The 19,751-nt window shown below is 40.9% G+C and overlaps 1 protein-coding gene across 2 annotated transcripts in view; it reads right to left on the bottom strand.

Annotated features, from left to right (window-relative positions):
* plg (plasminogen) overlaps window positions 1-19,751 on the bottom strand; it is a 136,924-nt gene that overhangs the window by 83,529 nt on the left and 33,644 nt on the right. The window contains exons 1-3 of one of the 2 annotated variants that reach the window (XM_048601015.1): window positions 9,649-9,744; window positions 9,421-9,556; window positions 8,094-8,200 (exon numbers count right to left, since the gene is read on the bottom strand). In XM_048601015.1, coding sequence (XP_048456972.1) covers window positions 8,094-8,200; window positions 9,421-9,556; window positions 9,649-9,694 — 289 coding nt within the window. In that variant the 5' untranslated portion in view covers window positions 9,695-9,744. Of the gene's footprint in view, window positions 1-8,093; window positions 8,201-9,420; window positions 9,557-9,648; window positions 9,745-19,751 lie in introns of those variants that run through there. The other variant, XM_048601014.1, reaches the window with a different exon arrangement.

The raw sequence follows: 19,751 nt of genomic DNA, 5'->3' as shown, positions 1-19,751 counted from the left end.
CATCTTCAACCACTGCACTCCACATACTGTGGGTTTACCCTCAATGCCGTTAGGGAGAGAATTCCAGGATTTTCACCCAGCAACAGTGAAGGAACTATAGTATTTCGAAGGACGGTGAGCGGCTTGGAAGTGAACTTGCAGGTCGTGCTTTTGTCATGTGTCCGCCCTTGTCCTTCGAGATGGAAATGTTTGTGGATTTGGAAGGTGCTGTCTAAGAACCTTCAGTGAATTTCTGAATTGCATCTTGTAGATAATACATACTGAGTGTCAGTGGTGGAGGGAGTGGATATTTATGTATGTGGTGATAATCAGATGGGCTGCTTTGTCCTGGATGGTGTCAAGCTTCTTGAATGTTATTGAAGCTACACCCATCCAGGCAAGTGGAAAGTATTCCATCAAATTCTTGACTTTTGCCATGTAGATGATGGACAAGATTTGAGGAGTCAGGAGGTGAGTTACTCGCTGCAGTATTCCTATTCTCTGACCAGTTCTCATAGCCACTGTATCTATTCCAGTTGAGTTTCTGGTCAATGGTAAATGCCAGGATGTTGATAGTGGTAACACCACTGAATATCAAGGCGTGATGGTTAGGTTGGCTCTTATTTGAGATAGTCTTTGCCTGGCATTTGTGTGGCATGGATGTTTCTTGCCACTTGTCAGTCCAAGCCTGGATATTATCTGGATCTTGTTGCATTTGAGCATGGACTGCTTCAGTATCTGAGGAGTCATGAGTGGTGCTGAACATTGCACAGTCATCAGCAAACATCCCCACTTCTGACCTTATGATGGGTGTTGAGGTCATTGATGAAGCAGCTGAAGATGGTTGGGCCTAGGACACTACCCTGAGGACTTCCTGCAGAGATAGAAGATAGAATCATAGAATCCCTACAGTGCAGATAGAGGCCATTTGGCTTATCTAGTCTGCACAAACCCTCTGAAGAGCATCTCAGCCAGACAACACCCCCATTAACCCATAACCCTGTATTTACCATGGCTAATCCACACAGCCTGCACAACACTGGACTCCTTCGAGTAATTTGGCAAGGCAATCCTTCTAAACTTTGGACTGTGGGAGGAGACTGGAACACCTGGCGGAAATGCACTCAGACTCAGGGAGAACATGCAAACTCCACACAGTCGCCTGAGGTTAAAATCCAACCTGGATCCCTAGAGCTGTGAGGCAGCAGTGGGCTAACTACTGTGCCAACCTCCAGATCTGGAGCTGAGATGACTGACCTATGTACCAGATATGACTTCAACCAGTGGAGAGTTTTCCCTTATTCCTGTTGATTCCAGTTTTGCTAATCGTCCTTGATGCTACACTCGGTTAAATGTGATCTTAAGGCCAAGGGCTGTCACTCTCACCTTGCCTCTAGAATTCAACACTTTTGTCCATGTTTGAACCAAGGCTGTAATGAGGTCAGTAGTTGAGTGGCCCTGGCAGAACCCAAACTGGGCGTCACTGAGCAGGTTATTTCTGAGCAGGTGCTGCTTGGTAGCACTGTTGATGACACTTCCATCACTTTACTGATGATGAAGAGTAGACTGATAGGGTGGTAACTGGCCGGGTTGGATTTCTGCTGTGTTTTGTGTACAGGACATACCTGGGCAGTTTTCTGTATTGTCGGCTAGATGCCAGCGTTGTAACTGTACTGGAACAACTTAGCTAGTGGTGTGTCAAGTTCTGGAGCACAAGTCTTTGTCCCATTGCCAGAATACTGTCAGAGCCCATAGCTTTTGCAATATCTAGTGCCTCCAACCATTTTTTGATTTCACATGAAGTGAATTAAATTGGCTGAACAGGTGTCTGTAATGCTGGGCACCACTGGAGAAGGTTGATACAAGTCATCCACTTGGCACTTCTGGCTGAAGATTCAGCCATATCTTTTCCACTGACATGCTAGGCTGTTCTATTATTGAGGATGGGGATAATGTGGAGCCTCCTCCTCCAGTGAGTTGTTTAATTGTCCACCACCATTCACGACTGGATGTGGCAAGACTGCAGAGGTTAGATCTGATCCATTGCTTCGTTCTGTCTATCAGTTGATGCTTATGCTGTTTGGCATGCAAGTAGTCCTGTTTGGTGGCTTCATCAGGTTGATATTTCATTTTTTAGTATGCCTGGTAGTGCACCTGGCATGTCTTTCTGTATTCTTCATTGAACCACAGCCGGGCAATGAGGTTACAGATTGTGCTGGAGTACAATTTTGCTGCTGTTGATGGCCCACAGCACCTCATGGATGCCCAGTCTTCAGTTACTAGATCTGTTTGGAGTCTGTCTCATTTAGCACATTAACAGTGCCACACAACACAATAGAGATTATTCTCAATGTGAAGGCAGGACTTCGTCTCCACAAGGATTGTGTGGTGGTCACTCTTATTGAAACTGTCATGGACAGATGTATCTGCAGCCAAACAGATTGGTGAGTATGAGATCAAGTATGTTTTTCCCTCTTCTTGGTTCCTCCACTATCTGCTGCAGACCCAGTCTAGCAGCTATGTCCTTAAGGACCTGATCAGCTTGATCAGTAGTGGTGCTGCTGAGCCACTGTTGGTGGTGGACATTGAAATCCCCCACCTAGTTTACATTTTATGCTCTTGCCACCCTCAGTATGAGTTCCAAGTTTTGTTCAACATGGTGGAGTACTGATTCATCAGCTGTGGGAGGATGGTATGCGGTAACCTGCAGGAGGTTTCCTTGCCCATGTTTAACCTGAAACCATGAGATTTCATGTTGAGGACTCCCAGGGCAACTCCTTCCTGTCTGTATACCATTGTGCCACCGCCTTTGCTGGGTCTGTCCTGCTGGTGGCTCAGGATATATCCAGGAATGGTGATGGTAGTGTCTGGGATATTGTCTGTAAGGTATGATCCGTTATGTATAACTATATCAGGCTGTTGCTTGACTAGTCTGTGAGATAGCTCTCCCAATTTTGGTACTAGCTGCCAAATGTTTGTAAGGAGAACTTTGCAGAGTCAACAGGGCTGTTTCTGCCATTGTCTACCAGGGCTGAGGATGATGTCATATGATCTGTCCAATTTAGTTTCTTTGTTGAGACTTGATAGTGATAGATACAAGTGAATGGCTCATTAGGCCATTTTAGAGATCAACTGAGAGTCAACTGCATTGCTGGAATCTGGAATCGTACATAGGCTAGACCAGGTGAGGATGGTAGATTACCTTCCCTGAAGGCCATTAGTGAGCCAGATGGGTTTTCCTTACAATCAACAATGGTTATCAGCAAGTTCTTACATCCAGATTTTTAGAAATTGAATTCAAAGTCCACCATCTGCCATGGTAGATTTCAAACGTGGGTCCCCAGAACATGAGCTGAGTTCTGTATTAATAGTCTAGCAATAGTACCAAGAAGCTGCATCCATGAAGGTAATGGATAACTCTTCCTACGTGACGATACCCTTTTTTTGGTATTTGGTTGTAAGTGCTTACATAGATATATTAAGAAATTTACAACAAATATATTCCATGTATCAAGACAGAGTCTATCTTTTGTCTAAGATCTCATGCAGGCATCCATCCCTACTTGGAATCAGTAACATTGACTGATATCCCACATCCCACATGATTCCAGCAGAAACCAACATGTACAAACCAAGTAACACCCCTGAAATAGCTGTAAATCAGGAAATGGAAGGGAGGGAGGAACTCAAAAACTACAATCAGCAGAGAATTGGTACTGAACAAATTATTCACATTGTGGCTGACAAGTATTTGAGTCCTGATGACTTCAGAAGAAGTGACTGGTGAGATAGTTAATGCATGGACTTAAATTTTCCAATATTCCTTGATTCGGCATAAGTTCCATTGAATTGGAACTCAGTGAAAAAACTCCTTTATTCAAAAGAGGAGGAGACAGAAATCAGGAAACTTCAGGCCAGTCAGCTTAACATCCAGCATAGGGAAGATGTTAGAAGTCATTATTAAAGACATTGGGGGAGATCTTCTGGGGAGTGGCAATCTCATTCAGACATTCCACTCAAGGGCTCAGAAATGTTGAGATGTACTTCCATTCTGACAGTTGTCTTGCAGCGCAGAACAAGTTGTTGGCGGGTGGGTGGTGTAAGTCATCTGGGGAGGAGTAGATTGGGATGTGTGAGTTAAGTATGGGGTCTGCTTAATAGTTACTCAGGAGTTATGTCATGTATTTAATAGTCTAATTTTTCCTAAGTAACTATTTTACATAATTTAATTGGAACGATCAGAAGTCTCCGACTTAAATTGAGAATTTCAGAGGGATCATAGCGTCGTGAAATTGCCAAGTAGAAAATTCAATTTTCTGGGCAATTCCTTAAGAGTATGCAATGATGGGGATTCTTCAAGGTCCCCATGCACAACTGTGATTAATGCTGGCATAATGACTGTCTGGACCATTAGAAAATAACAGGGCACTGAGAAAACGTCAAGGTAATCCATCATAGCCAACATAGTTTTGTGAAACGGAAATCATATCTAACCAATTTGTTGGCATTCTTTGAGGAAGTAAAATTTGCTGTGGGTAAAGGGGATTCAATAGATGTACTGTACCTAGATTTCCAGAAGGCACTTGATAAGATGCTACATCAAAGGTTACTGGGGAAAACAAAAGCTTATCTCTCAGGGGATCACATGTTGCCAAGGGTAGAGGATTGTCTAACTGGCAGGAAACTGAGAATAGATGAAAATGAGTCTTATTTTGATCGCTGAAATGTGCCAAGCACAAATATGTGACCACATGCTTAGAGAGAAAGGACCAGCAGGCAGTGACATTGCAACTGTCAGATCTTGGACACACTGGCATCGGGGAGTAACATCCTCTGTAGAAAGATTGAACAAAGTCATTGGGAGGGCACAGGATAGAAAGGGGAAGCAAGGAGGAAATGGGGGCCAAACACTCAACATAGCATCTACCACTGAAGGCAGAGCTACTTGGAAATGATCAAAGACCAGTGCCACAGGAGACTACATTTCCTCAGGTGGACGATCACCAAGGTCTCTGTCCTAGTTGTGAAAGACATTACACCTCCCTCCACTGATCACCATGCCATTCCAGTAACCATTAATTTCACAGTGACTTTGAATCTTTTCACCTCTGACTCTTTTCAAGGATCAACTGTGAACCTTAATAGCATCATGAAAACAGGTACACCGTGCGACAATTTGCAGGTCACTGATGCTCTGTAGTAGGGCTGGAATACACGTTCATATGTTGAAAGGCATGGCCTTGTAAGGACAGAGAACATTTGATTCCACCAAAGCACATTATTGGTGACACGCATGTGGCCTTCATTGCTTTAGGCTTGACCCAATCAGATTCATCAAGAGAGAGGGATTCTATTCCCTCAACAAATAACTGGTCTGCAACCACAGGGTCCTCCTCCATGATTGCACATGCTTTTCTGAAGCTGACATGACCTTCATCCTGTTCTTTCATCCTCAGCCAGTGCAAGCTGCCTCAGCCCCAGGGAGAAATGATATCCTTTGAAGGGATGGCTATTCACTCTCTGTGGGTGTACAAGGGATGACAGAACTGATGTCACCTGTTCATTCTGATGACAATTAAGTAGGGCAGTGGACTCCTCAAAATGTGATCCTGTTAACTGAATCAGTAGATGTCACCATCAAATCCCGTTCTGCAAAGATATTGGGCATTATGGCGACATGTTGTGCTGTCCTTAATGTGGCCTTGCAGAGATGTGTGTGATTTCAGGGTAGTGAGGCCCCTAACAGCAGAGGAACAGGAGTTAAGAGAAGAGGCAGAGGAGGTCAATGGGCATGAATAGGAAAATGCACCTTCTGCACCATGAAGTGGCCTCCTTTTGCCATCCTATTGGAAGAGGACTTCTATCTTCTCACTCATAACCTGCTTGCCTCAGGTCCAAGCATCCTGCCTCCATGTGATATCTCACTCCTCTCTGGTAGTGAGAAAAGCTTAAGCAGATCGCTCTCTTAAGGCAGCCAACAGCTTCAGCGACAACTGTTACAGAGTTTCTAAATACCATCCGACTTGGCTTTGTTTCCATCCCTGGCTGTAATTGGACAGACAACCTGTCTCTATATTGATTATGGGCTTCCCAACATGACAATTTTAATGTGCTCTGTTACCCACTGCAGTTAGCTTTTAGGCCCAAAAAACAGACCTGGCTGCTGTTTGCTGCCTCCTTGGTGAAAATACAGTACACCAGATCTTCCCAGCTTCCTCTAGTAGAGAAATGAATAGAATGAAAAGAAATTTAGTAAGATCTTATGGGCCTATAACCTCTGCTGAGTGGATGTTTTCAGGCAGAGAATAATTGCCTTCTATGTCATGTCAACATTCGGAGGGGGTGCGGTTTCCATCCTAACCCCTTCCTAGTCTTCATCATTGTCCTTTTCAAATCCAGGAATAGATTGCTGATTGGAAGAACAAGTCCCAGTATCTTCCTTCTCCTGATTGTAATTATTGCAGAAGAAATGTTGAATACATCTCCAGAGGCCAAAAAACTGATGTACACATGAAGGCAAAATAAAGGAAATAGCCACCCTGAGCAGACAAAATTATTTCCTCAATGTAATAGCTCCCTTGCGGATTTTTTGTTTGGGTGTTGACTGTACCATTGACATGATGGCAGTACCATTGACATGTTCTGATCAGAGTCAAGTTTGGGATAAGGCTTGGGGAATGCCTGCAGGAATATTAATTACTCTCTACATAATCCCATTTAAACATGACAAACCAGGTTCTTGATGGGTACTAAAGCATAATGACATATTTCTTAGACACTAACTCAAATGAAAGGTTTTGAGGTGAGTGGTAAAAATACAAATAGCTGCTCCCTAATAGTTTTACTATACGTCTGAAGCTCCCCAATGGTTGCCAACATTTTAATACTCGTGTAAACTAAGAAACTGTACGTAGGTTTGAACTAATTTTGAACACTAATGAGAATTCTGGCAGATTCATAATTACTATTGCATAATGAATGGAAGAAAAAAATTGGACCATTTATGTCAGTGTTCTGTTCCATGAAAACAATATGTTTGAAATGCGCAATGTGCTGAGTAAACATTTTTTTATTTGTAAATTTCTATTTCATGTTTGTTTGACCTCTCTTACCTTTCTAGCACCGCGTGCAAATAGTCAACCTCTAGTCAAACTACAACTTTTGTCTGGTTAAAAATTTATAATCTACTATGCATTTATGTAGAATGAGGAAGAGTGAGCAAGATAAAGGATCTGAGCAGGGGGAGGATGAGAGCTTTCTTTATGGATTAATTAATGTCTTTTTCATTTAGAATTCCTGCAAGGGCCTTAAAAATTCTATGCATGATCAACTTACAAAAATGCTAAGACATGTAAAGTAAATCCATTTATTTTCTTTCTTGACTATATTTCTTGACCTGTGAAATGAAATGTATAAGATATCCTTAATGCATTTTATTCATGCTGTTAATCCCAAAAATTTCTGGGACACATATTCTCCACACTGACAGCAAATGCTATGGGTTATTCCATACACACTGTCAATAACAACTCACAAGTAGCAGGATGCTAAACAATTTTATCAGCAGTAGCACATGAATTCCAGTTTTACTGACCTGGTGACATTGGACTATTCATGCGAACTTTTACATCCACCACAGAGGACAGACAGATAAGACTTAGATAAAATATATTATCTATAAGAATATAAGACAACACAACCAGAAGTGCTGCACTCCTTCAGTAATGCACCAGAGTATCAGTGTGGATTACGCGTTCAGGTTTCTGAAGTGTGATGTAAACCCATGGTCTTCTGACTCAGTTTTATTAGTGAGCCATAGCTAACATTGAGTTCGGACATTTTTCTACCTTGAAGTGATTCAAACTGCTCGTGTCCATTTCTGAACATTCATAGAACACCACTCTTCACAGTTCCTTTCAAGATTCAAACTGCTCGTGTCCATTTCTGAATAGAACACCACTATTCACAGTTCCTCTCAAATTTGAATTTGTTTTTGATTAGATAATATAACCCATAATAGGTATTTTTGCATTTCTAATTGATATAACATCTAACAAGATTGACAGTATTGCTGTCCTTGTCCTTTACTTAAATGAGTTAAAATCTTCAATTACCTTGTTTCTCATAAAGAATGACATTTGGCTTTCTCACCAACAACTGTGTATGACTATTATCTGCTGTGATGATACATTCTTGATTCTTCTGAGTGAAGAGGAATGCTCTGACAAATAAAACATACGATGAGGAATATTATGAGATAAAATGCAATATGAATAATTTTAACTTTCACCAGTGTAAAAAAGGGAATGATATTGTGTTAGCACCTATTATACATCCCTTGGTTTCACTTCAAACAAAATGAACAGTAGGCAATTGACCCAATATCAGCATTAATCAAAACTACTCCCAATAATGTAGCTGAGGCTGAACCAATCCATGCCAACATAATTAGATAATGAAGGAAACTTAAAATGATCAAATTTAAAACTGTTATTTAGCAGAAATCAAAAATTAGTTTTAAAGAACTAATACACATACCAATAGGTCTAGTAGCTAGTTCAGAATTAAGTTTACTAGATTTGCAATGTACTATTTTCCACAAGATATATTTGAGGACTAGAAATGACTCCTTGATGTTACAGAGATGTGCTAAGTATAGTTGTTTATATTGGTAAATCATTTCAGTCTTTCACTGTCAGTTCTAGGAATTTAGGGCTGTTGTTGCCTTTCTTTGATGACACAAATCTCTGAAAGATTGCAGGCGAGGTGCTTATATTTACTGATTAGCCCCTTTGAAGACCATCGTCCAATGAATCTATAGAAGTTACTTGAAGAAAATAGGTCATTGCGCAGTGTCTGAGTAACATTTACCCACTATGTCTTAATAACCAATCTAAATTTCATGTAGTGTAGAACTATGTCAAAAACAAAATGCACTGTGGACTAGTCTGTTTTGTCTCAGTTCGGACAAGACATCTACAATCTAAGCATAAATCTGGTTTCTCCTTTAAAGAAAGACGTGTTACTTTCATCTCATAAAGTACAAAAATGAACTACAGTGAATGAAATATTTTAAAGTGTAGGCAGTCGCACAGCTACTCCTGCAAATAGCAATAAATTGCCAGATAATAGATTTTTTTGAGGGAACTGAGGAAGAACACATTTGCTGCACAAAATTTGTGGCAAAGAATTTTTCATCCATCTGAGAGCAAAGATGGGGTCTTGGTTAAATGTGTCAACAGAAAAGTGACATCTCCAATAGTGTAGCATGACTAGAAACAAGACTGGAGTATCAACCTAAGATTTTTGTGTTCATGTCTCTGGAGCGATATTCTGAGTCCCAGGCTATAGAATCACAGCTAGCCTCTTTGCACATATGCTAATTGCCTGTTATGTATTTCAATCATTATCTACATTCTATTGATGAAATGAAAAATATACCTGCAAAGAAATTGGCTCTCTGTGTTACATTTTTCTGCACATTTCTTTACACTGATTGCTGGATATTTTGATTCTCGTACAGAATGAATCCAGGCCCCTTCTGTTTTTACATATTCAGTCAGTATATTACTTCTTACTGTACAAAAAAAAGACATTTTGGTAATATGCTTTCTTTATAAACATGTGCTTGACACAAAACCATCCAAATGAGTTATTAGTTTCACTTACCAAAAACTAAGAAACTGAGAAAAAAGAGCCCCGTGGAAACCAGCATTTTAAGCCTGATTTGAACCACTTTAGAAGCCCCTGGTATGGCAATGGGTCTTATTTACTGACTGAGGACTTTGCATCACCAAACAAATAAGCTTGGGCCAAAAGATCAACTTTACATTTCGAGATAGTAAATCATTCTCTAAGCAAAGATGGCATACTTGCTAACATTACCTGGGGGATACTGAAAACTCTCAGAAATTCTGCTTATTTTAGGAGAAGGAGTCAATGTTTTAGTATGATTGCCTTGTTATTTTTATTTGACTTTTATTAATTCAACAGCATCTGCAGTCTTTTGAACATTGTTATGAGTGAATGTAGATGAATGGTCCCAATTCACATGCTTAGATAGGTTGCATTGGAACTAAAGTCCTACCTTCATTTCATAAAGAGGAACCACAAAAAAGGCATTACAATGCCAATGCTACAGGTAGCTACATTTTCATAAATCTGTGCAGACATATTATGTAAGCATTGTGGGAGGTGGGACTTGAACCCAGTCCTCCAAACTCAGAAGTAAGGACACTACTACTGTATCACAAGAACCCCAACCTGCTGCTGCTGCTACTTCAAAGACCTAAAGTGGCATCAGCTGTGCTTCCAGCCACTTTCAACATCCTGATGTGAAGACCATTAATGCAGAAGATGGCGCCTGTGCATCAGAAGCACAAAAAGAGGAGAATATATTATGGCTATTCCAGCTGATTTTCTTAACTTGGTCTATGCAAGTTTACTGAATATTTATGCTAATCACTTTCAACAAATCATGCGTTCAGCAGCATCAGGAATCGGCCTCCAACACTGTTTACAGGACTAACCATCAATTTGTAGGTGAAGTACTTTTGATGTACTGGTGTTTAGGCAAAGATAATGGAAGTATTGTGGATTGTATTTGGAGCTTTGTTGATGAGCTGCTGCATGCTTTTCAGGAAGGCAACAGGATTTGGTCGTTCAACTCTGTTTGAGGTATTTCCAATGTCTCTGGATTTGGATGAAGGAGCTGGACTCTCCACAGAAGGTCCTAGCTACTCAGAGTTTATCAAGAGCCCTTCTTCTACCTTCACTTTACACAGGAGCAATTCCTCAGGTATCTCAGGTTTACCAAGTAGGTGATTGCATAACTGTGTCATTTTTGGCAAGTTTGTCTCTGCAAGGTCTGGCCTCATGCTAGCTTACCAAACTCACATCATCACCCACACATCACATCACGATGGTATTCCAGTAATCACATTCTCCCACTCACCATAGGTGAAGTACTCACTATTACTATGATATCCCAGGGTCCCTGGCGCCAGCAGCCTGCTTGAAGCCCAGTTGTGCACCCAATGTAGTATTCGCAGTCTGGAATTGCCCTTCACACTGCAAGTGATGGGAGACCAAGCACAAACCAACACTTCTCAGGGCACATGTATAGGACGGCCAAAGTTCATTGTGCACGGTCTTACACTTATCACTATTTAGGAACCAAGCTACATAGATTACCCTTCCTTTGCTATTTTCTAAGTCAGAGCTACTCTTTGCCCAATGTCCATTGTGTCCTGGCATCTTCTCATAGTTCAATATAGAACTCTCACATATAGAAAAGGCTTCAAACAGTTCAAAACATTTTGTCCAGGAATAGCTGAAATAAATAAAATACCAAACAGAAACTGCTTTAGCAAAGAGTTGGGGCCCACTTATCTTTAGAGCACCAACAAATTTGCCATCAATGAGTGATCACTACACCCAGCTCTCATCTGTTGCAATTCGCTGTCACTTCAACCCTATTTGGCTTGTGCCAGATGTTGCTGTACTCAATCATATTGAAAGTAAAACCTTTGACAAGGTTCCACATGGTAAACTAATTAGTAAAGTTAGATCACATGGGATTCAGGGAGAGCTTGCCAACTGGATACAAAATTAACTTGATGATAGGAGACTGAGTGTGGTGGTGGAGGGCTGTTTGTGGACTGGAGGACTGTGACCAGCAGTGTTCCACAGGCATCAGTGCTTTGTGCACTTTTGTTTGTCATTTATGTAAACAATTTGGATGAGAATTTAGAAGGCATTGTTAATAAGTTTGCAGATGACACCAAAATTAGTGGAATTGTCGACAATGAAGAAGGTTATCTAAGGTTAAAAAGGGATCTCAATCAATTGGGCCAATGGGCTGAGGAGTGGCAGTTGGAGTTTGATTTGGGTAAATACGAAGTATTGCAGTTTGGTAAAACAAACAAGGGCAGGACTTATACAGTTAATCGTTGGGCCCTGGATTGTGTTGTTGATAAAAGAGACCTATGGATTCAGGCACATAGTTCTTTGAAAGTTATGTCTCAGGTAGACGGGATAGTTAAGAAAGCGTTTAGCACACTTGCCTTTATTGCTCAGACCACTGAGTATAAGAGTTGAGACGTCATGTTGCAGTTGTACAGGATACTAGTGAGGCTACTTTTGGAGTAGTGTGTATAGTTCTGGTTGCCCTGCTATAAAAAGGATATTATTAAATTTGAGAACATTCAATAAACATTTACCAGGATATTGCTAGGTCTGATGGGTTTAAATTATAAGGTGAGACTGGAAAGGCTGGGATTCTTTTCCACTGAGGTGTAGGAGGTTGAGGGGTGACCTTAGAGAGGTTTATAAAATCATGGGGGGCATAGACAAGGTGAATAGCAAAGATCTTTTCCCTAGGGTGAGGGAGTTTAAAACTATGTGGCATATTTTTTAAGGTGAGATGAGAAAGATTTAAAAGGACCTGAGGGGCAACTTTTTCACACACAGGGTGGTTTCTATGTGGGAGGAATTGCCAGAGGAAGTGGTAGATGCAGGTACGATTATAATATTTTAAAAACATTTGGACAGGTACTTGAATAGACAAAGTTTAGAGGGATATGGACCAAATGCAAGCAAGTAGGACTAGTTTAGTTTGGGAATGAGTTGGACTGAAGAGACTGTTTCTGTGCAGTCTGACTGTATGGCTCTATTGGTTGAATTGATTGAATGATTTATTGTCACTTGCATTTTACAGTTAATAGTACAGTAAGATACAGTGAAAATCTTCAACTGTTGCCACAACCTAATGCCACTTTAAATTGTTATAAGAATAAAAAGGCTAAAAAGATATGACTGAAATAAGGTCTATCTTTGTTCCACCACCTTTGACATAAGTCCTCAGACAGCTCATCAACAACACTTGTACCTCCACTTCTCCTCCACAGCCTCACCTGTCCCTCACCCACCAACATAGGAGTCGCTACTCTTTAAGCACCATCTCTTCACTGCTGGGCCCACCTTGCTGATGCCGCTGCCAATCTCACACCTAACTCACAACTGGAGTCTCAGGCTCAGTTTTCACCTCGCCAATAGCTTGGAGTCCCCGGCTCTGGGCCTACTGCAACTGGGAGCTGCCACCACTGCCTTGCCAATAACCTGAAGTTCCTGGTCTGGGTCTACCATGACAAGAACCAGGTGTCCCTGGTACTTCTGCCAGGCCAAGCCAGAATGCCATCTTGCCAAGAATACCTCTCCAGCCTCCCTCCTCCATGATGTCACCTTGCCAGCACTGCCGTCTTGAAAGATCCACCGCTGCTGCCACCTCGAGTCGTTGGAGGAGTTTTGCCACTGCTGCTGCTGCTGCCACTGCTGGCCTTAAACACCGGGAGGACATCCCTGCTGCCAGTGCTGCCGCCACTGCCTCCAAATTGCCGGGAGGAGCTGCATTTGCCGCCATCACCTCCAAACGTCGGTAGGCTGCTGCCATTCCACACATGGCCTGCTCTTGCCGCAGTGCCAATGCTGCTGATTAACCCATTGCAAAAGGGCTTCAAAGAAAAAAAAAAGTGAACAAGAAAACGAAAGAGAAAAGAAGAAAAAGAGCTGAAGCAAAAGGATAGAAAAGGAAAAAAGAAGAAAGGAGCGGATGAGCCCTGGGCTCAAGAGCCCACATGCACACCTGCTACCCCACCGCCAACTTGAACCAGACAGAACTGGACTGTATGACTAGTCTGACAAATGTCATTGGTACCAATGTGAATAACGACTACTGGATCCCTCCCTTCCCCCTCCAAGATCTTCTACAGCCTTGAGAAGAATTGTTTAACTCTGGCACTGGACAGGCAATGTAGATCGAGATTCCTGCTTACGGCAGCAGAGAACTCGAGCTAGCTCCTTGATTGTGCAGTCCACAACACAATTACAGTCCTATTTCCTGCCCCCACTTGAATGGCACCCTGTACCAATGTACTGTGGTCAGTTTGCTCATCCTCCCTGTAGTTCCATATCTTGATCACACAATTTTAGGGGCTGAGACTCCTCAATTCTAACCTCCTGGACCCTCATACCTATTTCACACCTTCCTGTTTCTGATCAGAGACAAAATTTTGAATGATCTAATCTGAAGGGTATGATTGCAGTCTGGAGCAAAGTGACTAGGTAGCCTCTCCATTCCCTGATATCACACAATATCTGCAGCACCAACTCCAGCTCCTTTTTATAAATTGCAAGTTTTGGCAAATTCAGATGTGTTAAAAATTGGTTCACATGAGTTACAAATTCCTAGAGGTCGCTGTCCAAAATTGATCCCTCAATGAGCAGGGCCCATTGGAGTTCCTTCTTGCAGGCAGCATGTTGGCTTCTTTCCAGCCAGTAACTGGGGCAGTTCGAAGACAGGCTGTTAACAAGCATCTGATTTAGGATCCCAGAATTCTACATTTGAACAATTCATCCAGCTCTGATTTCAGTCACATGACAAAGGCATGCGTTTCAGATGCTCATGGGTCTCTGCCCTCCCAAGCCAATTGGAAAGTGCCATTGCTTCCCATGTCGTATCGAAGTTTCCATTGTGAGGGAAGAAGTTAAAGGAGAATATTAGCACTCCTTCTTATCATAATGGGTCTTTTATTCCTTTGTTCAAAGCTGAGTGGAGGCTGAGCCTTTGTCAGCTTTAGCTGGGATGCCTATACAATGCGTTTTGTGAAATAGGTATGAGGGCCCAGGAGGTTAAAATTGAGGAGTCTCAGCCCCTACAATTGTGTGGTCAAGATATGGAACTATAGGGAGGATGAGCAAACTGACCACAGTACCTTGGTGCAGGGTGCCATTCAAGTGGGGACAGGAAATAAGACTGTAGTTGTGTTGTGGACTGCACAATCAAGGAGCTAGCTAGAGTTCTCTGCTGCCGTAAATGATTTCTGAAGAAGGATCTAGGCCCAAAACGTCAGCTTTCCTGCTCCTCTGATGCTGCTTGGCCTGCTGTGTTCGTCCAGCTCTACACCTTGTTATCTCTGTTAAATTCAATATTGTTATGGAAAAGGACAAGGATGGGCCTGAAATCAAAGTTCTCAACTGGGGAAGGCTGACTTAATAAGATCAGATATGATTTGTCCAGAGTCGACTGGGATCAGAAACTTTCAGGTAAATCTGTCATAGAACAGTGGGATGCATTCAAGAAGGAAATATAAGAGTACAGGGCCAGCATGTTCCAATAAAGACAAAAGGTGGGACCATCAAATCATGGATATCAAGGGATATGCACCATTGAATTAAGAGATAGTGGGAGGTTTATGTCAGATACTGAGGGATCTAAACAGCTGAAGCCCTAGAGGAGTATAGCTCGTATAAGCAGGAACTTAAAAAGGTGATTAAGAGAGCTAAAAGTGGACATGAAAGGATTTTTCAGGTTAAATGAAGGAAAATCTTAAGTTATTTTACAGGTATGTTAAGGGTAAAAGGATAATAAGGGAAAAAATAAGGCCCATTAAGAACCACAGTGGTTATTTGTGCGTGGAGCCAGAGGATGTAGCTAGGGTTCTAAATGAATACTTTGGATCAGTGTTCAGTAGTGAGAGGGATGATATGGGTATAGAAACCAGGGAGGAGGACTGTGATATAACTGCAGAAATTAGCGTAGACAAAGAGGAGATTCTGAGCGGCCTGGTGGACTTAAAAGTAGATAAATCTCCATAGCTGGATAAAATATATCTCAGTGGTGACCAGCTGTATAGACGTGGGCAATGTCTTTGACGTAGTGTACTTGGACTTCAGCTAGACTCTTAGTAAGGTTCCCAATGGGAGTCTGATAGCAAAGGTAAAAGCAAATAGGATCCGAGGAAATAGGCAAATTGGATCCACAACTGGATGAGTGGCGGGAAGCAGACAGTGGTAGTTGAAGGAGTTTTTTCCGAATGGAAGATTGTGTCCAGTGGGATCCCACAGGGGACAGTGTTAGGACAATCAGTTTTTGTGGTTTATATAATCAATTAACACTTGAAAATAGGGAAGTTGGTCAGTAAGTTCGCAGATGATACAAAAATTAGTGGGGTGCTTATTAACGTGGAGGATAGCCTTAGATGACAAGAGGAAATAGATGGGCTGAATAGTGGCAAATGGAATTCAATCTAGATAAATGTGAGGCGATGAACTGGACAGGCCAAAGCAAGGGAATACATGATAAACAGTAGGACCCTGAGAAGCACCGAGGATCAGAGGGATCCTGATGCACATGTACACTGCTCCCTCAAGTTGTCAGGACAGATGGATAAAGTGATTATAAAGGCATATGGGATACTTGCCCTTATTAGCTAAGACTTTGAGTTTAAGACCAGAAAGGTTATGCAGGAATTGTATAAACCATTAATTGGGCCACAGATAGAATATTGTGTACAGATCTGGAATTCACATTATAGGAGGGATATGATAGTGGGTGCAGAGGAAATTTACCCAGGTGTTCTCTGGGCTGCAGAGTTTCAGTTATGATGAGAGATGTGGATGCTTTCCTTAGAGTAGAGGAGATTGAAAGGAGACATGATTGAGGTATATAAAATTTTGAGGGGTGTAGATAGTGTAGACAGGAAGAAACCATTCCTTTTGATGGAGGGAACAATGATCAGGGGCTTATATTTTAATATAAGGTACAGAAAGTTTAGAGGAAAACTTTTTCACCCGAAGGTGGTGGGAATCTGGAACTCACTGCCTGTAAAGGTGGTACAGAAATTGTCATAACATTTAAGAAGTATTTACTTGTTCACTTGCGATGCCAATGCAAAGAAGACCAAGGGCTGGAAAATGGGATTAGAATAGTTAGATGATTGTTTGCTCTAAATAGCAACACTAAATAGGCTGAAGTGCCTTTTTCTGGTCTGGAGATCTTTATGACTCTAATCCACATATACATTGTAAAAGTAATATGGACAAAAGTAGCCTAGATGGGAAATTTGTAGAATGTATTTGGGATCGTTTCTTAAAACAGCATTTTCTGGGCCAACCAGTGAGCTGGTTACATTTAAGTTGTTTTGTGCAATGAGTTAGGATTAATTAATAATCTCATGGTGAAGTCATTCCAAATTGACAGTAACTGTAATATGATTGAATTTTACATTCAGTTTGTGGGAGAAGAGAATGGGTCTGGGACTCTTTTTGAAAATTTAAATGAAAGCAATTATGTGAATATGGAATCAGAGCTGAATGGATGAAATGGGTATTAGGCTAATTAGGTTAAAGAATAGGTCAGTAGAGGTGCAGTGGCAGACATTGAAAATAATACTTCAAAATACTTATATATTGTTATTGTAATAAAGAACATTGTACTGATATATGTAACGATCAGTAGGTATCATTATATACACATACATTTCAAAGTGTAGAAAACTTTGAACAGTGTTCAAGATATGGAACAGATACATTTCAAAGAGTAAGAAAAAATTTCGAGGGTCAGGCCCACCATCTGTAGATAACTAGAAATGTTAAAAATAATTTCAAACTTGATGAAAAAGCATGTAATTGTGCAAAACAGGTGGCAGGTCAGAAGATTGGACAGAATATAAAAACAAAAAGAAAATAATTAGTAAAGAGAGGAAAATCAACTGCAAGTGAAAGCTAACCAGAATACTCAAAATCTTTAGCAGTTTCTATAAATCTATAACGAAAAGGCCAAAGTTAATGTTTTATAAAGTGACACTGGAAAATAATATTACATCAGTCTTCACAATAGAGGATGCAAGTAACATGTCAGAAGCAGCAATAAATTAGCATGTGGAAGGAAAGGAGGAATACGAGATAATTACAATCACCAGACAAGTAGTACTGAGTAAATTATTGGAGCTGTAGGCTGACAAGCATTTGCGTTCTGATGGACTCCACAATGGAATCTTAAACTAAATGGTTAGTGAGATAGTTGATGAATTGGCTTTAATTTTCAAAAACTCTTTATATGGGGATGTCCTATTACATTTGAAGATACCAAAAGTAACTCCTTTCCTCAAAAAGGGATGGAGATGGAAAGCAGGAAATTGCAGGCCTTTTAGCTTAACACTTGTCAGAGGGCAAATGTTAGAAGCTATTATGAAAGATACATCAGGACACGTAGAAAGTTTTAAGGTAGTTAGATAGAGTCACCAGGGTTTTGTGAAAGGGAAACTATGTTTGATCAATTAATAGGAGTTCTTTGAGTAAGTAATGCGCAATGGGTAAAGGGGAACTGGTAGAAATACTGCATTTGGATTTCCAGGTGACTTTTGATAAAGTACCACATTAAAAGTTATCGTAGAAAGTAAGGGCTCATGCAGGGAGTAGCATATTGGCATGGTTAGAAGGAAACAAAGGGTGGGCACAAATGAACCTTTTTCATGCCACAGGGATGAGAGCCAGAACTCAACTATTTACAAATTATATAAATGATTTAAATAAAAGGACAGAATTTATGGTATCCAAATTTGCTGATTACATAAAGGTAGGTAGGAAAGCAAGTTGTAAATAGATCTGGCAAATGAAGTATCATATTGGAAAATGTGCAATTGTCCATTTTGGCAGGAAGAAGAATAAAAAAGCATATTATCTAAATGATTAAGAGATTGAGAGCTCCAAGATGCAGAGAGATCTGGGTATCCTAGGGCCGTATTTTATAGACTGAGTCTGAATTATGTTGAGTTTTTTGAAGGCTTTATCCTCATGAGGCTTAGCATGTTCTCTGATTCTATTTTATCAAATTTACTCATGAATTATTTATCACACTCCTATGTGGTCTCTCATGTCAAATTTTCACCCCATCCTTACTACATGCCATTCCTCGAACAACTAGCAATTCAGCAGATGTCTCAAAATTCACCAGCATCTCTTGCACTTGCACCATCTTTACTTGGGTATCCAGACAAGTGCTGTCAGTCCAGAACTACCTTGCATGGCTGCTATCATTTGCTCCAGATGTACATTCTCATTGACTTCCCACTTAGTACTGTTTTAACATATCCACATGACATAATCGATTCTTTTCCTCTGATTGGAAGTATCGATTAAGCATGTTGCCTGACTAACCCTTTTAATTACTTTGCAGGGACCACTGACTTTTGCTTTTAATAGCTCATGTTCTAAAGTCAACAGTATCAAAACTTCAACACCAGCTTTAAAATTTCTGGTTGTTGCATGCTTATCTGTCCACTCTTTCATCTTGTTTTGTAAAGTTTTCAAATGTTCCTGTGCAACTCTACATGCTCCTTTTAAGCGTGTCAGAAATGTCCTACAGAATCCATTAGTACATGACCAAATTTTTTCCTCAAAAACTGATAGAGGAATCAGGGATGCTGGTTTAATCACATGATGAGATTTATCTAAACTTGTCACATATGACACGTTTTACAAAACCTCACCACATTTTTATGCACTTTTGGTCAGGTAAAACACCTATTTATGGGCATCTGATTTTTTGAGTCCCCACATGTCCTGCCACAGGAATTTCATGTGCAGCTTGTAATATCTCCCTACGACAGCTGGGCAGTACCACTACCCAATGTACAACCAACCATTCCTTATCTGTGGGCCAATGAGGGGTTCTCCACTTGCTCATCGCCACTCCATTCTTAAGATAATAGTACTTTGCAAGCCCTTCAGCCTCTACCTCAGTGTGAGATGACTGTACAAATTTATTTTTTTCTGAAGAAGGGTCCAGACCCGAAACATCAGCTTTCTTGCTCCTCTGATGCTGCTTGGCTTGCTGTGTTCATCCAGCTGTACACCTTGTTATCCCTTATTTAATTCAAGGTCTTCTTTTTGTGCCATAATTAGGAACGCTATAGCAAACAGTCCACCTGGAT

This window comes from Rhincodon typus, chromosome 9, assembly GCF_021869965.1.
Source record: "Rhincodon typus isolate 14 chromosome 9, sRhiTyp1.1, whole genome shotgun sequence".
Lineage (NCBI taxonomy): Eukaryota > Metazoa > Chordata > Chondrichthyes > Orectolobiformes > Rhincodontidae > Rhincodon > Rhincodon typus.
Note: the sequence above shows the minus strand (reverse complement) of the source record. Positions and strands in the feature narration are given on the sequence as shown.